Below are 19735 nucleotides of genomic sequence, written 5' to 3' on the forward strand. Positions count from 1 at the left end.
CCAAAAATTAGATTGAGATAAAATTTACATCATAAATCTCTTGACGAGTTGAGTATGATGGTAAAGTCAAAACTTAATTCTATAGACTTGGATAGAGTTAGGTCATATGACCCCACCTTCATAACAGACCTTGGAGGTTGGGTAAAAACAATCAAGTAACACCTCCCTCATTCAAGATAAGCCCAGGGGCCAGGAGGAAATGTTGCGAGTGAAGCACCAACTCCATCCTTGTCCTCATTTTAAAGGAATCCAATCCCATCTCATTGTTGAAATTTAGGTTGATATCATTATCCCTCATTCAAGATAAGCCAAAGGGGCAGGAGGAAATGTTACGACTGAAGCACCAACTCCAACTGTGTCCTCATTTTAACGGAATCCAATCCCATCTTATTGTCAAAATTTTAGTTGATATCATTATGTAATGCCTCTTACAAAATTTTGACAAGCATCTTTGCCAAAAGAAAAAGCTCTTGACATCACTTACTTATCTCTCTATAACAAGCTTTGTATCATGATGGCACATTCGTAACAATATAGTCATCATCCAACGAGCATTACACCCCAACAATCTTTTGTAACAAAAGGGGATGTTAATTTACTAGATATGGAAAGAACAATTGTCAAAGCAAACAACGTTTTCCTTTACAGGTTGTTGGTAGAATTTGGATTCACCCCACACCCACCCAACCTTTCCCACCTTTATTCAATGGATAAGTCCCTACATTGGAGGAACTTAAATCACACCGGATTCAGAACATACAAGAGCTTTCCCATTGGCAATGTAAGCAACGTAAATGGTGTTGGATGACAAAGCTTCTTGCTCATGCATGATGAAAGAACAAAAAGCCCTTGGATGAAGTTTCAAACAACTCAAGATTACATACAACATTTAAAGTAGTGGGAGTTTAAGGTCCAATTCTCAATTGGCAAGCTCAAAGCAAGAGGAAGAAATGGACATTGCAACAAATGCATTGGAAGAGTTGATATTCTTTCTACCAGTGTTTATCAATTTCTCAACTAAACGCTTGACCCCTCTACCTTTCCAAGCTCTTGGACCTCCATCAAATGTAACAAAACAATCAAGTTAATCAATTCAAATGGAATCTATAGCTAGTGCCCATAATGGGTGCTAAACACTATTTGAAATGTACAGTAAAGTTTTGACATTTTTTTTACAATTATGACGATGCATTAGACAATACAACAATAGCTTTTGGCTACAAAATATATGGATAGAATTGCTTAGCCCAAATAATGAACTACTAAAGTCTCTTATGACTATAAAAGTTTAACTAAGTTTTCTACTATTCCCAACAGGGGAATGGTTCCCACATTTTGACTCAATTCAATTAATTGTTTGAAAAAAGTTGCTAGTAGTATTATAGCCTCAAAGACCTACTAGGGCCACAATTACTATGAATCAAGCATTTCTACAAACATATGGTATTTAATAACACACACTATCGATTGTGAGCCCATATAAAGTATTATTGAAATGAAAAAAAAAATCGTAATGCATGTAGATCCTTGGATTGGTTTTCAAACCTACAAGATCTAACAACCCTGCACAAACATTCTTTAAATGTATAAATGCTACATAAACACACTAATATGAGCCCATTTAAGTAATTGAAAAGGAAAAAAAATCTTAATGCATGTAGATCCTTTGATTGGTTTTTTGCCATGCAAGGTTCAACAACCCTACATAGTATAAACTATTTGAACTTGGAAGTAGTGATAATAAATCCAAATGATAAACAAACTATCTTACAAGTATAACAACTTGCAATCATTAAGTATTATATATCATCACAAGCATTAGCACAACCAAACTAGGAGGGAACCTCTATAACCCTCACAAGCACCCACTTTGACCATTTCTAATTGGCCACATAAATATTATAGTGAAATGGAAAGAAAAGGAAGGTAGTGTTGAATAGATGAAGCAATAAAGGAAGTCCTTATTACTTCTTGGTGTGAGGCACTTACCAATGCAGAGATGTTATCAAGGATCATGTGCTAAAGGCCCTTAACCTTCCAATTAGGGGTTTCATATGGGGAATCTAGTCATTCAGCATCAGATCTTGTATCAAAGCCTAGGCCCTGTGATTTTCATTATTAGGATTTTCTTGTTTCTATTGTTTCCATTGTTATTACGTGAACATCTTTGATGTTACAAGCACTTTACTATTTGAATTTTTCTAAACGTTGTCATTGTTTCCTTGAGTGTGTAATGTCATCTTCACATTAAATTGCCCAAGGGAGGACATAGTAGCCTAATTAAGCCTGTAGGTTATAGTAATTTGAAAAGGGGGAAACCATTATTTAATGTTACGTAGGTAATATTAGATAATGATAGTTAATTTGGGGCAAATGGAGGGAAACTTGTTAGCCACTCAAAATTGAAATTAGGAGGGAAAAACCCCAAAGGGAATCTGTAAAAAGGAGAGAGGAGATTCATTATGATCATGGATGGTTGTTCTTTCTGATTTTGGGCTAAGGCTCTTGGACAGTTTTGATACCCCTTTCTTCTTATTGGTTTTAGTGGTGAAAGATTCAACCCTAGCCAATCCTTCTACATTTCTAATTACAAGGCCGGATTCTAATTGAAGGATCATATTTCTGAGGTAAGCCAAGGCTGGAATCTTCATTTCTGAGGCAGCGAGGGTTGGACTAATCATAATGAGGCAGTGAGCCATTTCCTGAGGCAAGCATAGATTGGGAACTTAGTGGTTGAGGTAGCAAGGATTGGACTAATCTTCCTACGAAAACAAACCAACATTCTAAGGTCATCAAGGGCTAGGAATAGTCCTACTGAGATAGTCGGTCACCTTTTTTAGGCTAGCAAAGGTTCGAGATAGCCCTACTAAAGCAATGGATCATTATAGAGCAAGCGAGGGTTGGAGTCTAGGCAACGAGGACTGGAAGAAGAACAACATTTGGCTATCTGTGGCACAAGACTAGCAGGCTACCTGTAGCTGGATATGAACCTACAACAAGCTTATCTAAGGCATCAAGTAGCCCATGGGGGTTCTGCTCAAGATTCTAGGGTTGTTGGCTGATTGACAATGAGGATCCAAGGGAGATATCAGGGGTTGAATAATAGTGTAGGTTAGCTAGTGTGATAGTTGCAATTTGTAAGTTTGAAAACTATATCTGTGTTGTTGGAAAAACTGTGGAATTTGCAAATCTGATAATTACTTGTTGAATTGGCCCTACTTATAGTGTTGCTGATAAAATCAATTGTTTGTGCAATTAATGATCATCATTGTTTTAAAGATTGAAAAATTACTCCCATTATTGTTATAAAATACATGTTCTTATTGGAAACCCTAACCTAGAATCTCACCCCAAGGGTACTTTCTTAAGAGGGATATCATAAGAGTGAACAAGCACACCATTCATGCACATGCACTAGCATGCTTTCATTGTCCTTGAACTTGACTAGGTGGATGGTTGAGTAGGAGATAACTTTAGTTTACCTTGCCAACAAGTGGAAAATATGATTTGTTTCATATCACTACACAACCAGGCAAGTAGATAAGTGATAAAATCTTAGAGAGAGTGTGTTGCTTATGTTCTTAATGCCCCTAAAAGGTAGTGGTCAATTGTTTTGCATGCTCTCAAACAGCTTTCTAGGGATATTGGCCACAACTTGGCAAAACCAACCCATCACCCATAAGAGGCTACCCTAAAGCATTTGAAACAGAAACTACGATGATCATGAATGAAGATTCTACAACAATTAGTATAATTCCATGGAAATCCCAATCAAAATATTGGCTAATTGATCAAGGTTGATTACTCCAAGAAGCCTACAAATCATGGATTAAATAGGGTAGGCTCAACCATAGATGTAACCACCCAATAATCTTACATGTAATGCACTAAATACAACTCACACAAATATTATAAGACTTTGCACTTTGAGCTCCCTGTTTCTTCCAACTCCCAATCCAGTAATAGAACTTGCGTAAATTAAAATTAAAAAGGTAGAGTGTGGCGCGGCTTCATGTTTCATCCACCTCGCTATCTACTGATAGAAATTTGTAAATTGAAACTATATAAGTAGAATGCATATGGAACCAATGGTAGTTCAAAATATTTTATTTTATGATTAAAAGAACCGATTAAAACATGGGCAATAAAAAGGTTAAATAGAATCTTGAGTATAACGTATATACTAAGTAGATTATTAATGTTTATAATGTTGTACCTAGCTATAAGCTGTTTGATGCTAGTCAGTAAAGCAGTCACATAGTAAGAGAAGCAAAGCTAAAAACAAAATCATAATATAGATTTATAGATTCTTCCCATGATATTCCTGTGCATATATCAGATGCACATGTAAATCCAATTTTCTACCTCCAAAGCTATAAATAATATTATAATATAGAATTATCGACTCTTCCCATGATATTCCTCTGCATATATCAATAATCAGATGCACGCGTACATTCATTTTTCTACCTCCACATTTTAATATACTCCAATCATAAACCTGAAACTTTATTAGCAGTATAACTAAACTCTATTAAATCATAAATGTGCTTAGCCAGCTTTAAAGCTTAAACACATAATCAACGATAATAGGCCATATGCCTACTTGAAGTAAATGGTGAAACTTCTGATAGTTGAGAAGCCATCTTGAACTGGGTAGCTGGCATTGGGGTTTTGTTGTCCTTGTCTTTGTTTTCAGCCCGAAGCCATGACTCGACAACTTGAAGCAAATTAACAGCATTTCTCATTTCATTCAGTTCTGATAGTTTTTCAAAGCGTTTCAATTTTCCATCTTCAATATATGCAACATGGGTAATCCATGACTCTAGGCCATCAAAAATATGCGTTGCATAAACAATAGTTGCACCTCTCTGCCAAATAATCAACAAGACAGGTCAAATAAATTCAAAGATTCTGAAAATTCCTGGGCGAACAAAAGCAAAAAGAGAAAATAAGGATTGACCTGTTCACACTCTTCCCTAAGAAAATCAAGCAAGTCCAATCTCGCCACAACATCCAAATCAACCGTCACCTCATCCAGCAGCAAGACCTGTCATTGCAACATTAAACATTTTGGCACAAGTGACAAATCAAAAGCACTAGGCATGGCTGAAAAACTTTCAGAATTCAAAATTCAGCATTGACTCGATGCTTGTAAAGTCAATTGTTTTCGACGTCGTTACTTTTTAGCCATGAAAAATTACTTGAATAGATAAAAATTGAAAAAAAAATGATACAGCCTAAGCAACCTGATTCAAATTCAAATTCCAATTTAGAAAAGATAAAAATTTAGGAAAAGATCAAAATTCGTCATTATGTTCGAAAAGAAGAATAGGCTGTCTCTTTATAATTTCATATTCTGAAGTAAAATCCAAATACAATTTTTGATAACTTCAGTTTGATAAAAACATCTCAATATTCGCCAAATAATTGACCTGGGTTTTCATAATTGACTATATTTTTTATTTTATTTAATAAAATTTGCCAAAGCTTCATAATTCAATTTGGAATGTAATTCGGACCAACTAAATTCAATAAATCTAGCCAATTTAATCAGCTTTCTTTCACATTCAGTGAATTTTTAATTTTTTGGAAGAAAATCATTAAAATGCAGTTACATATTATACAGCATGAGCTCATTGGTTTGAACAGTGCACTAGATCAATGACTAGACCATAGTCAAGCCTACACCTTGAAGAATAATTTCAAGTAGAGTTCTTCTCAAAACAAAGTTCCTTCAAAGTCAAAACCTCTTGCCCAACTTTCTTGTTAAAGACTATGTTAATGCCGGAAGTTTATTACTGCAATAAATGCTATGACGATGGTCAATACATCTCCCATAGCAGGCTAAATTTTGCGGGTTGGTGCACTTTCCCATATGCAAAGCCCCTTTTCAAATGCAACATGGATGAAAACACAACAGGATGAATTTAACAAGGAGATGGTTGTCATCAACAGTTGAATTACTAGAGTATAAAGCAAAGCAGATTATCAAGTGAGGAATATTAATTTTTCAATGCCTTATATGGGTGCTTGGGGACCTTAAATTTCACTGAAGCTGACTTTTATTGCACCCACCAAAACTATATCATTCTTCCACACATACAACCTTTGACCCAACTAACTAGCTTTATGCCAATTAATGACATGGTCGACCTTTTCTAAAACCTTACGTATAGTTTTGAAGCTTGATCAAAATAAGTCATTTCCTTTCTTAATAACTAAGATGATCCTTAGCCCAATGAGCTATCTCGAGTGGTTATGACTAAGTTGCACTGAAACGGACACAGATACAGGGTTTGAAACGGATACGACAAACTTTCAAAAAATCTAGATATGATATTGCAGAAAACGGCACACACATATATATAAAAAAAATAAGAATTTCATATTACCATTCATATTTTAGAATCTAGATTATATCTAAAGACTAAAAATACATAATCAATTATCATCTATGATCTATCATCATCATCAATTATGCTTAAACATTGTCATCATCATTAATGATTATTATAACATTCATGATTCAACATATCATCAAGTCTCTGTTTCAAATTCAATCATCAACATGACAAGTTACAACATCATTACCAATATTAATAATGCATACTATATAGTACAAAGTACAAAATGAACTATGATTGGCAATCTACTATCATTATTCATAATTCATATGGTTGTTCAAAAGTTTAAAAGTTAAAACACCATCACAAATTACATTTACATATCATCAAATATGTCTTCATTCCTGTCACTAGGAAGTTCCACATCCTCTCCAGAAGTGGGAACATTGCTGCCATGTCCACTTAAACATCCACCTATTGGTGAATCCGCATCAAAGAAAGTCATATGAGACATGGCATTCAATGTCATATCCAAGTCAGGCAACTTTAGTTCCACGTCCCATAATTTGGTGGCCGCAAATTTGTATTCATCTCTCTTGTGTGACAGAAGGCGAAAGTTCGAATGAACATACACTAGTTCCTCAGGCTCCTTACAGCGCAATCTGTTTCCCTTCACCGAATGGATGAAGCCATATGTACTCCAGTTCCTTTCTGCTGAAGAGGAACTAGCAACCTATGACAAGACCCAGATGGCCAATTTTTGGATACGTGGAAGTACCCCACCATAGTAGTTCCACTAATCAATTGGATTTAATTTGGTCTTGTCCCGCATACAATCAATATCAAAACCCCAACCCTCTGATCCCACAAAATGAGCAAACTTTGCACAAATCTGAAGCCCAATTTCAGGATCTACAAAAAGCTTTCTAAAAGCATTTTTAAATCCTTCTGCGACTTCTGGGTTTTTGTTTGGTATGGTTCTTTCCGGATCACTTAGCAACTCTGCAGCATAATATTTTGGATTCACTGCATAGGCCAAAAGGTGCAATGGGGTGGTCATCTTGTTCCACCTTTTGATCAATATATCTTTTACTTCTCTGTAAAAGAATTCATCTAGGTCATTCTCCTTGTCATTTATAACCACCCTTATCTTCTCTATCATGGAATCAATGCCCTCATACACATCTTCCAAATTAGGCATATATGTGTCAAACATATGGATCAAATCCACAATTGGCTTGGTAAATTCCAAGAGGTACTCCACCTTATCCCACCATTCACATCAACAACCTTGCAGTCATCAGAGCCACAACTCTCTGCAGTGGCACTAAGTATGTTAGATTTTCAGGAGAGGTATCGTTAATCACATCTTAGTGTGCTTCACCTTATCTTCTCTCTACCACTTACTACGCAATCAGGCTCTATATAGAAAGGATTGAAGGGTTTAAACTTAGAATAAGCATTTAACTAAAATTAACCAAGATTCCTACATCTCACACCTTAGTGTGCTTCACCTTATCTTCTCTCTACCACTTACTACGAAATCAGGCTCGATATAGAAAGGATTTAAGGGTTTAAACTTAAAATAGGAATCTAACTAAAATTAAACAAGATTCCTACATACATTAGTTTTAGGATCTGCATTTCATATAAGAAATTAACCAAGATTCCTACATCTCACATTAGCTTTTAGGATCCACGCAACAGTTTCTCATCAATTACTTGGTCCTAAATTTCCTAGCAAGATCGTTAACTCCATAAGGCACTGGCATCAATCATCTAAATCTAATCGAATCCTATAAGTCTTGCTAAATCTAAATCAAGTACTTGGTTGCTTAACTGTGTCTCCCGAACTGGTTGGTTCCCAACTAGTTCTCCTTCATTCCATTCTCGTAGATTCTACCCCCCTTAGTCTGCTTTGGGAAACAGCTTAAACGGAGAGATTGCGGATCAGGGTGAAAACCCTCGATCTGAGTTGTTGTCGTGGTGCCTAGACATTTTGTGCGATAACAAGTCCAAAAGCTCAAGTGTGAGACCCACTGCACCTCAGGGAGGGTCATTGTCACCTCACCAACCCTCTTCTCGCTTTTGGGCAGCTCTCCTTTAACTCAAGGGGGGTTCTCCCTATAAATCCTAGATATCTAATGGCCCAGTCACACCAAAGTCAAAAACTCTCCAAAGTTTCTACTTCACACTCCAATCAAATGATCTGATCAATTAGGCTTTAGGTGGAAGATAGGATTACTAGATTTCTTAGAGTAATCACTGTCAGAGTTTAAAGGAAATGTCCCCAAACATATAACCGCTAAGTTGTCGGAAACGCCAGCCCTAACCCCCGGAAACGAAGATCCCCATTTCAGATTCGGAAACCCGTACGATCTGCCATGGAAATGGACAAGATCCGTATTTGTCCCGTTTCAGAAAATTTGGAAACGCGTTTTTTTTAGCCAAATCCATGTCGTTTTTCGGTTTTTCATAAATACATTGGAAATTTTATCCATACCACGATTTCCAAATCCATATCACAGAAATCGTGGTACGGATCACGATTTTCCGAAAACATTTTTCAGTTTGGGATCGTGTTATGCTAGAAACGGTTTGTAAATTGAATTCGTCGGGAACGGGCTTATTGCCAAAGGAAACGTTATAACATGTGCGGCTAAAAGAATAAATCTTCCGCACTTTTAGTTATAAGTTATAACCCATGAGCCGCTTATAGTTCACCATTCGACTGAGCTCAACCGCCGTGGTGACTGGACTCTGGAGCAGTGAAGCGTAACTTTGTTGGACAATGAAGCAGTGGAGCATAACTTTGTTGGAGAATGGAGCAGTGGAGCCTGGGACAGTCGAGAGGCTAGAGCCTGCAGTGTATAATCGAAGTTTCAACCTTCAAACTTTCAAAGTTTCATGTGAGCTTGTAAAACATGATCCGCTAAACGAAGTTTCAACTTTCAATTTAGAATGATCCTATGTAAATGTAGAAAACACGTGAACCAAATATTGTTGGGCTTTGGATCTGCACCTTGGCCACATCTGCTCTAAACCTTACTGCTATGCTTTGCTTGCAGTTAATCACATTATTGCTTTCAAATCTGTCACTTATAGCAGCTATGTTGCACGGGGTTGGGGGTTCAAAACATTGGTATGGATCGGACCCAGGCTTCAGTCGAGGATAGAATTAGTTGCACCAGCATTTTACCTTCAAAAGTTGAACCCCAATTTTTAGGTGCCTCTGAATCTAGGAGCTAATGCAGTTCATTTGCTCTATAGTACACAAGTTGAATCTAATGCTTAACCTGTATCATAAATTTCTTGCTTACTCCAATTGATTTGAAATAGTGTTGGTAGTGGGCTAGATACATTGTGTGTTGTAGTTGCTAGTATTATGCTTAATGATGATAACCATCTCAGTTATCCTACACCAAGGACAAGAAGTGAATTGTAGCTTGTGATAGGTATCAGTAAGAATACATGTTCCATGATTTGAGTACAATTCTTGCACATTCTAAGTTGCAACACCATATTGTGTCTTGGATATTAGGCTGATTCCCGTTACACCAAGTAAAGGCAGTGAGCTAACCATCATGATTTGTATGACTGGGAATGGTAGTTTCGTATTCACAAAGTTATATTTCATGTAAATTGCACTACAATATTTCTTGTTTTTTCAATGGCAATGAATAAAAACACTATTATCAAGAAAATCCTCACTTTTAAAATTGTATCATCAGAGGACATAACTGTTTTGGAGAAAGATGGAATTCTTCCCATACCATGTACATATATGCTTTCCTACTAATATCATGTAAGGTTTTTCAAAAAGCAAAAACAATTGTAACTCAGTGGACCACAAGATTATTATTTTATCTAAAACCACGTGAAGCAAACTTAAATAACATATAAACAAGCTTAGAGATCTACATGATTCAAGTAACTTACCAAATAGGTAAAAGTGTTGTAGATAAAAAGTGTCCCAAAATGAGATCAATTGAAAACTTAAAAGAACTATATATATGATAGCAGTTGTTTGTTTCTACGTGAGACCCAACCATACCTGGGTGTTAGGATATTCCGACACATAGGAAATAGTTAAGTATAACCTGGTCTAGTATAGAGTTAGGTAAAGTGTGTTTCTTTACTATGTACATTTTGTAACTTACAATCCAACGGTCACGATATGTAGTGATCCGACAGTTCATTCTCTCCTCGGTATTATCGACACTTGATCCGTGGCTTAACACCCGATTGGTCCTTCTGCAAAGGGAATTAACTTAGAGAACTATCCATTTACTAAAGTTTGCCAAAGCCTAAAACTGAAAAGATGAATCTTCTCCCATTTTTGTATTTCTACCATTTTTATTATTTATTTTTATTTTTGAAGTAACATAAAACTGACAATTGCACACAAATTCATATAATATTTTGTGAAGATTTCCTTTGTTGAAACTTGAGAGTCGAGACTCGAGACTCGAGAGGCTTTTCTTTGTTGAGATTGCATTGTGACCCATCAATTTTATTTTGCAAATTAATTTACATCATCATTCATGGCAACTTCAAGTTCATCCATTCGTGAGGCAGAGACAGTCCCCTAAAGTTGATCCAAAGTCACCACTTTGGAAATATGTAACTATTGTTGAGAATATCCAAGGAGGGGGATCGTTGGCATGGGTTTGCAGTGTGTAAAAAGGAGTATAAGGGATCATACACTCGGGTTAAAGCACATTTACTTGGGTTAAAAGGCAATGGGATTCGAATATGCAATGGCCCAACTAAAGAGAATGGGACAGATGGAAATGGTTTAAGCAAGGAAAAACTTTCAAAATATCAGAAAGAACAAGACGAGGCAGGTGATAAAGAAAATGAGGAAAATCCTACCTCTCAATTAAGACACCCAACAAGGTTGGGAGCATCTTCATCAAAGCCTCCACTTCATTCTCATGGAATTGTTTGTTCAAAGCGGTCTAATTTTGGACTGCTTGAAAGGAGTTTTAATAATGAAGCTCGAGAGACAACAATCGCAGCTATAGGTCAATGCATTTATGCAAATGGCCTTCCCTTTAACCCTGTGTGATCTCCTTACTGGGGAAAGATGATAAAAGCAGTGCATGAAACCCCAAGAGGGTTCAAGAGCCCTGGATATGAGAAGGTATGCACCACAACGTTGAGTGCTAAAAAGTTAGATTTGGAGACTAAATTAAGCCCCATTCGTAATTCATGGCGCATTCCAAGGGTGTCCATCCTTTCTGATGGATGGAAAGATCAAAGAAATAGGCCTTTGATCAATGTGATTGCTCAAAGCCCAAAGGGGGCAATGGTTTTGAAAGCAGTGGATTGTGAAGGGCAAATGAAAGATTCTCAATTCATTGTTGACATCTTGATTGAAGCAATTGAATTGGTGGGGTCATAAAATGTTGTCCAGGTAATAACTGACAATGCAATGGTGTGTAGAGCAGCAGGCCTAATTATTGAAGGCAAATATCAGCACATCTTTTGGACCCCTTGTGTTGTACATTCATTGAACCTCATGTTGAGCAAGATGGAGAAGCAAATTGAGTGGATTCGAGTTATTTTTGAAGAGGCAAAAGAAATTCAAGCCTTTATCACAAATCGCCACATGTCCCAAGGCATCTACAAGGAATTTGCGAAGTTGGAGCTCCTTAAGGTACCTAGACTTTAAAGTTTATTTCATAAATTTTAATTTCTATGACTCTAAATACAAATATGTAAATTGGATTCTCAAATGTCATGATTCGTGAATCATAATAATTATTCAATCAAATTATGATTTTTAATTTGTTGAAATTTGAAACATTGGAAATTTGGCACCTACAGGTTGTCGAGACTCGATTTGCTTCTCACATCATAGTCTTAACAAGGCTTATGCAGGTGAAAGATGCATTACAATCAATGGTATGCAGTTCTCTTTGGAATCAATGGAGGCAATCCCAATCTGATAGAGCATAAGCAATGAAAAAGTTGGTTGTTGATGATGAATGGTGGGATAAGGTGGAGTACATCTTGGCATTTACCAAGCCAATTGTGCATTTGATCCATATGTTTGACACAAATATGCCTAATTTGGAAGATGTGTATGAGGGCATTGATTCCATGATAGAGAAGATAAGGGTGGTTATAAATGACAAGGAGAATGACCTAGATGAATTCTTGTTCCAAAAGGTGGAACAAGATGACCACCCCATTGCACCCTTTGGCCTATGCAATGAATCCAAAATATTATGTTGCAGAGTTGCTAAGTGATCCAAAAAGAACGGCACCAAACAAAGACCCAAAAGTCTCAGAAGGATTTAAAAATACTTTTAGAAAGCTTTTTGTAGATCCTAAAATTGGGCTTCGAATTCATCCAGAGTTTGCTCATTTTGTGGGATCAGAGGGTTGGGGTTCTGATATTGATTGTATGCGGGACAAGACCAGATTAAGTCCAATTGATTGGTGGAACTACTATGGTGGGGTACTTCCACATATCCAAAAATTGGCCATCAGGATCTTGTCACAGGTTGCTAGTTCTTCTTCAGCAGAAAGGAACTGGAGTACATATGGCTTCATCCATTCGGTGAAGCAAAACAAATTGGGCTCTAAGAAAGTTGAGGAACTAGTGTATGCTCATTCAAACCTTCGTCTTTTGTCACACGAGAGAGATGAATACAAATTTGGGGCCACCAAATTATGGGATGTGGAACCAAAGTTGCCTGACTTGGATATGACATTGAATGCCATGTCTCATATGACTTTGTTTGATGCAGAGTCACCAATAGGTGGATCTTCAAGTGGACATGGCAGCAATGTTCCCACTTTTGGAGAGGATGTGGAACTTCTTAGTGACAGGAATGAAGACATATTTGATGATATGTAAATGTAATTTATGATGGTGTTTTAACTTTTAAACTTTTGAACAACCATATGAATTATGAATAATGATAGTAGACTGCCAGTCATAGTTCATTTTGTACTTTGTACTATGTAGTATGCATTATTAATTTTGGTGATGATGTTGTAACTTGTCATGTTGATGATTGAAATTTGAAACAGAAACTTGATGATATGTTGAATCATGAATGTTATAATAATCATTAATGATGATGACAATGTTTATGTTGAACTGATCATGATGATAGATCATAGATGATAATTGATTATCTATTTTTGGTCTTTAGATATAATCTAGATTCTAAAATATGAATGGTAATATGAAATTCTTATTTGTTTATATATGTGTGTGTGTGTGTGTGTGTGTCGTTTCCTGTCGTATCGTATCCAGATTTTTGGAAAATTTGTCATATTTGTTTCAAACCCCGTATCTGTATCTGTTTCAGTGCAACTTAGAAGAACTCTTGGAGAGTTAGACCACGAAAATAAGGGTTCTCCACAAAACCACGACTTCTGGACTTGTGATGTTAGGATGCCACAATTCTTGACGGCCCCAGAGAATACTCGCATACTATGCCACAAGAAGTTCGTATAAGAGCACATTTCTTTTGAGTCGGATCACAGTATAGAGTTAAGCCTTTCAAAGGAGATCGATCATCATACAGATTTATAATAAACCTTCTAGATCTTCACTTTGGACTTGATTAGCGAGAGGAGAGTAATATTTTCGGTCCTTCAAAGTAGAGCTTCGGATTCCTACATAAGCAAGAGAGTCAGAAGAATAAAGTACTCTGCCAACACAGATAGGAGAAGCTTAGATCCTCATAAAATTCAACTACAATACGAAGATCACAGGGAACTTGGATTGATTCGCAAAATTTTCAACCTATGCCACTCTTGGATCAAGGAGGATTAGCCTTCAAAATTTTCATTAATTTGATTCATCATAGCTTTGAAATTCTTAGGATATCTAAGCGGAGGTTCGAATCTTCATCTTATGAATAACAATACTAGCACAGAAATTTCAGAGCTTACCTCAGAGCTCGCAATATATTCATAGAAGACTTTCGCATGAATACCATACAAAAATCATCACAGGGATTTCAGATCACAAGACTTGCATCCTCAATTTCAAATTCTTATGGTCTTCGAATTAGTATAGGCTCCAGACTCTTCTGAATCTCGAATATATGCACAAAAATTAGATTATCCATAGAGGGAGTTCGGTTACCTTTTAATTGAATGCCTTACCACAAAGATTTTGCATCAATCTACAGGAGAGAAGCTTCCACATTTTACAAGGACGCTTACACATGTATACTTGCATTAACCACAGAGATGCTTGCATACATCATAGGGAGGCTCGCATATATATATTTGTACAAAGAAGCTTGAAGCTAGCAATGACCATTGAGACACTTGCTCGGATCACATCATCCTAGACCTGGATCATGTTACAGAGGGACTCGCACAACCATAGAGATTTACAGCCTCAAGAAACTCGACTTGATCACCACAGAGCTCGGCCTTCTATTACAATTGTTAATCACAGGTGCGGACTTCTAGATTCGGCCTTACATCCTTTGATTTTTACTTTGATCAAGTCACAGATTTGTCACAAGAAGTATGCCATGAATACAAGCCAACTCAGTCTTTCCAGATCTTCAATATTGCTCTTCAATGCCCCCCCAACTCTGATACCATGTTGATTTTACTAGGGCAATGTTAGAACTTAGAACAATTTTTTTTCTTACACAGATAACAACTTCAAACAATCATTATTAGCGTTAACATTTTACATCATTAATCAGTTACAAGAAAATTCATTCATAAGCATGAAAGAGCAGTAGTAAATCACAGCATAAACAAAAGAAATAACCAAGAAACCATGAGACAAGAGACACAGAAATTAGGATTGAGGCCAGGGAAAAACCCACAAGGGGAAAACCCAAAAAATTCTTCCTTATGTGAGAGAGAGAGAGAGTTCAAGATAAATGACTACATTAGAAACATCATCAAGATAATAACCAAACCAATACCCAAGACTAAGAGATATGCCAAGCCAAGTCCTCCCTCAGATTTTCGGCCTCCTTATCTCCTCCTGAAATTCGTTGGATCAGAAAGGCACAAGACAAATTTGATGTACCAAATGAGGAGAAACCCTCTCTTTTATATAAACTTCCAAGGGGGTCGAATGGGTGTCATATTGGTGCCTAGCCGACTTGAAAAACCATGAGGCTGACTTGTAAATTTAGGAGGGAAAATTCAAACTACAAATTTTACAATTTATTTCTTTTATTTTCGTTGAGGGAAATACCAACCATGGCTATCATTTTCAACACATTAAGTGCTCCATGGTGAAGATGGGCCATCCTCCTGTGCCACAATTCTCCTAGCCCTCTATTGTTGCTCACCAATGCATGTGTTGGCTCAAGCTACAACTGAAACAACTTGTCGTGCTTGAATCCACTCACTTTCGCTACCTTGGAATCCTTCGGAAGAATATAGACTTTGCCCCCCTCAAGGGTCACAATGTAACCCTTGTCTTCCAAGGTAGAAACTAATATTAGGTTCTTCGTCATGCCTGGGACATACAACATGTCCTCCACCAGCAAGGGTTTGGTGGACTCCATTTGAAACTTGACCATGCCAATACTAGCTGCATGGTACTTGGCATTGTCTTCAAGCTCAATATAGAAATCAAACTCCTCCAACTTGGTGAAATATTCTTTGGCTCCCGTCAAGTGGCAAGAAGCCCCACTATCAATATACCACACACTATTGGCAGCTGAACTCACAAGACAGGGGATGAGTGAAAACTCATTCTCAAATCGTGTTGCAAATTCATCCACCTCTGCAGTATCTGCAACCTACTTCTTATGCTTGCCCTTGCTTTTCTTTTTCAAGCATTGACTGGTATAGTAACCCAACTGATGGCAACAAAAACACTTCACTTTACTCGGATTTTTCTTCGTCCTACTCTTGGAAGAAGACCCCTCGCTTGGCCCTTTCTTGGCCTTCTACTTACCCTTGCTTGCCAGAGCAGGGTTCTCCTCTTTTTCAAACCTCTTCCTTTTATCTCCCCATTGACCACTTTCTCGAATCTCCTCCTAGACGAAAGCATCTCAAAGCCTCGCCCAATAGGATAAGTGATCCCAGCCCATAATACACTTGAAAAAAACCTCCCAATGCTTCATAAAACCATTCAAGGTTATACGCACTAGCTCCTCCTCATCAATCGTCTCTCCCACAACAGCCAACTTGTCCCTAACATGTGTTAGCCTTAACAAGTAAGATGTCATGCTCTCGCCCTAGGACATTCTTGTCCCATGCAACTTGTCCTTGAGCATCATCTTTCGACTCCGATAGTCGTTTTGACATAGCTTCATGAGCGCATGCCACATCTATGTAGTGTCTTTCTCCGATAAATGGGGTATCAAATGATCTTTAACCCCATCAAGGATAATCCTCTGCGCCTTGCCCTCTCTAACCTTACGCAGATCTAGGGCAGTGGGATCATTCACTAGTGGAACCACTTTTGTATTTGCGTAGGCCATATTTTCCTTGAGAACACAAGTGATTCTAACCTTCCACTGCAAATAGTTCGAAGTGCCCTCAAGCATATCCTCATATCAAACATTGGTTGCCATTGTAGGATAAAACCCTCGAAGAGATTGAAAACTGAAATCTGATTTTTTTGTCTTGAAACATGTGTCAACTATCCTTGGCTTCATATTCAGAATTTAGAGTTCTAATACCATTTAAAAATTTTATAACCTAGTTACGGATTAACTGCTCAACAAATTTTCATAGAATAGAGCCAAAACAAATTTTATCTATCTGATCTGTAACAACGAATGCTCTGGGTTAATTAACATCAATAAACAGCAGAAGCAAATTCACATGAAACCAATCACATCAACAAAATAACATAGATATACCCGGGAAACCCTAGTGTGAGGAAAACCTGCAAATGTTGGGCTCTTTGTAATGTCCCGAAATGGGAATTTGAACAATAGATACTAGAAATAGACTTGAACAACAAAATAAACATAAATAAACACACAGCCAGCAAATAATACACAAATAGACGCCGATAAAATCACCGAGTCATTTTATTAATCCACTAAAAAGAGTACAGCAACATGAAGGAATAGTGGAACCCGAGCTTGCTAAGCAAGCGGAGCAAAACCCAGAAAAATATCTCTGACCCAAGTGATGAATGGCTCTGGCAATGATGTCGATGGCTCAGTGAGAAGACTGCTGCAAACCGGCTACGCAAAACTACTCTCTCCAAACTCCACTGAAGTATTGTGAGATTTCCAAGTGAAATCTCCTCAAGAGTATTGGGTTTTCGTTCAAAACCCACTAATACTCCCGAGGGTTTTCGTCCTTGGGCTACCAATGAAGTAGAGAACCAGGTTCTCAACCTCTCATACAAGAAGTAATATCAAATCCAAGATGTCCTCCAATGGCCTCCTCCTCTTTTATAGATCTGATGGACCCCTCTAGAACCTCCTATTTTATTATTATTTTAATCATGGAGCACTTTTCCCTCTTTTATTTTAATTAAAATATTCTTTTTAATACGAGAAAATGGTAAATTGGCCACCATGTCTCCCCAGGTCACTGAAACTCACATCTAACCATCCCATCATGTAGATCTTCTCATTTTGGTTCCAACGAACTAATACACTAAAGTGTTCTGCCAAGTATTCCTCCTAGAATACCACTTTAAGCGTAATTAATTGAGTCAGGCCCACTAATAACTATGTTTTTTGAAAGTTGTCAGAATGCATCGGAATGAAAGGCAAACTGTGCGGATGATGGAATATACCAAGCGAATGCCATCGGACCTCATAGGAACTCCTCAAAACCCCTCCAAAAGACCATGGGCCTGCTAATGACACCAACTAGCACCTGTGACCTGTCTACCCCCAACTCTAAAAGCCCATCCTAACCATGTCATAAGGAACACCAAAAAAAAGGAACATTACAAATCCTCTGGCCCCAAGATTGCTTGCCCTCAAGGAATCCAAACCTGTGGACCATTCTGGTGGCCGAACACCACTGAGACCCAATACCCGGATCCCATACGAACCACTGGGTGACGTTCTGCCTCTATGTCAACCCATCATGAATGGACCCCTCAATGCCCGAATCTCAAAATTATCTCTGACTATACCTATCCCAATGCCACCATGGCCAATCATTGCCCAGGTCCCATGTCTTAGACTGTGCTTTGTCTCCAGCTATAGTTGTTGCTCCATAAAGCGAATACCAACTCATCAACTCTCTCCAATCCCGCCTCTGGCATAGGCCGAGGTCAACCCCACTTTGTTGATGTTGGGCTAGCGCTAGTGAAATATTGATGAATTGTCGGTCCACATCCCACTAGCCACTTAAACATGTAGTAACCCCATCATCTAAGCGCCCCCGTTGTATTGTGCCCCAGACTAGGGTTGATACTCCACCAAAAGGATACCAACTCATGATCCCCTGTCAATCTAAAGCATGGACGCCAGTGTAAGGAACAAGTCTACTATGTTGATGCTAGTCCACGCTCAACTCATGTTTCTCTACCTGGTCGATCGACAATATCCACTGAAGGAACCCCACCTCTCTCCCTACAATGGGTACAAGTGGCCAAACTGTGTTGCATGCCCTGTCTATGTACTCCTAGAGAGGGATATTGCCTAGAAACACTATAGCTTTGCTGGCTGCCACTGCACCTATCGGCACCTTATAAGTGGGTAGGCCCAAAGATGGGTGCACCACCATCTATAGAAGGTCCTCTCTCATCTGTTTGAAAGCTCCTTACTCCTCTGGTCTACTCATCACCTACAAAACTGCCATGTCAGCCTCTAACACCTCTCGAGGACAAGTGTCTATAAACACTACCACCCTGCTAGCTGTCTATACATCTGTCTGCTCCTCATCAATGGCTGACCCCAAGGGTGGCTGCTCAACCTCCTCTGTCGCGGGCTCAATATGAACCTCCAACTAGCTTGCCCCAAAAGGCTCATCATGCATATTGTGCCCATCATCCTCCTCAGTTGACTCATGCTCCACCATATGCTACTCATGTTGAATCACCACTGGTGACTCATCATCCTGAATGTCTCCCATGGGGTCCACTGCCTGCTCATCATATAAATCTGACCTGCTATCAACGTCTCTACATGACTCATGCTCCTCGGAGGCATCCTTGTATGAACCCATGGACTCGTCCAAAGAAGAATCCTCGCGCTGAAGGTCAGAGAGAATTTCCACCTACTCTACCTTTTGTCATCTCCTCAGTATCACTCAAGCATGAGTGGTCAGATCCCCAAGGTCCCTGCAAATGAAGCAAAGCCCCTTCCTCCTCAACTCATTCCTACTACACAATCCCCCAAACCTGAGCAACTCCTACCTGGTCAGCTGTCCCCTGAACAACCCCATGTTTTACTCAACCAACCTTTCAGCCATTTCATAAGCAGCAGGTGAAACTAGCTGTTCTCTCC

At 38.3% G+C, this 19735-nt stretch overlaps 1 protein-coding gene across 1 annotated transcript in view; it reads right to left on the reverse strand.

Annotated features, from left to right (window-relative positions):
- Positions 1–4276: 4276 nt before the first annotated feature.
- Positions 4277–19735, reverse strand: part of LOC149228290 (ABC transporter I family member 21-like) — a 135057-nt gene continuing 119598 nt past the window's right edge. Inside the window, exons 6-7 of the mRNA XM_089378141.1 lie at positions 4964–5050; positions 4277–4871 (exon numbers count right to left, since the gene is read on the reverse strand). Of these exons, the coding sequence (XP_089234267.1) occupies positions 4581–4871; positions 4964–5050 (378 nt within the window). The 3' untranslated portion in view covers positions 4277–4580. The remainder of the gene's footprint in view (positions 4872–4963; positions 5051–19735) is intronic.

This window comes from Pinus tabuliformis, chromosome J (assembly GCF_031772625.1).
Source record: "Pinus tabuliformis cultivar Carrire ecotype Pingquan chromosome J, CPIR1, whole genome shotgun sequence".
Taxonomy (NCBI): Eukaryota; Viridiplantae; Streptophyta; class Pinopsida; order Pinales; family Pinaceae; genus Pinus; species Pinus tabuliformis.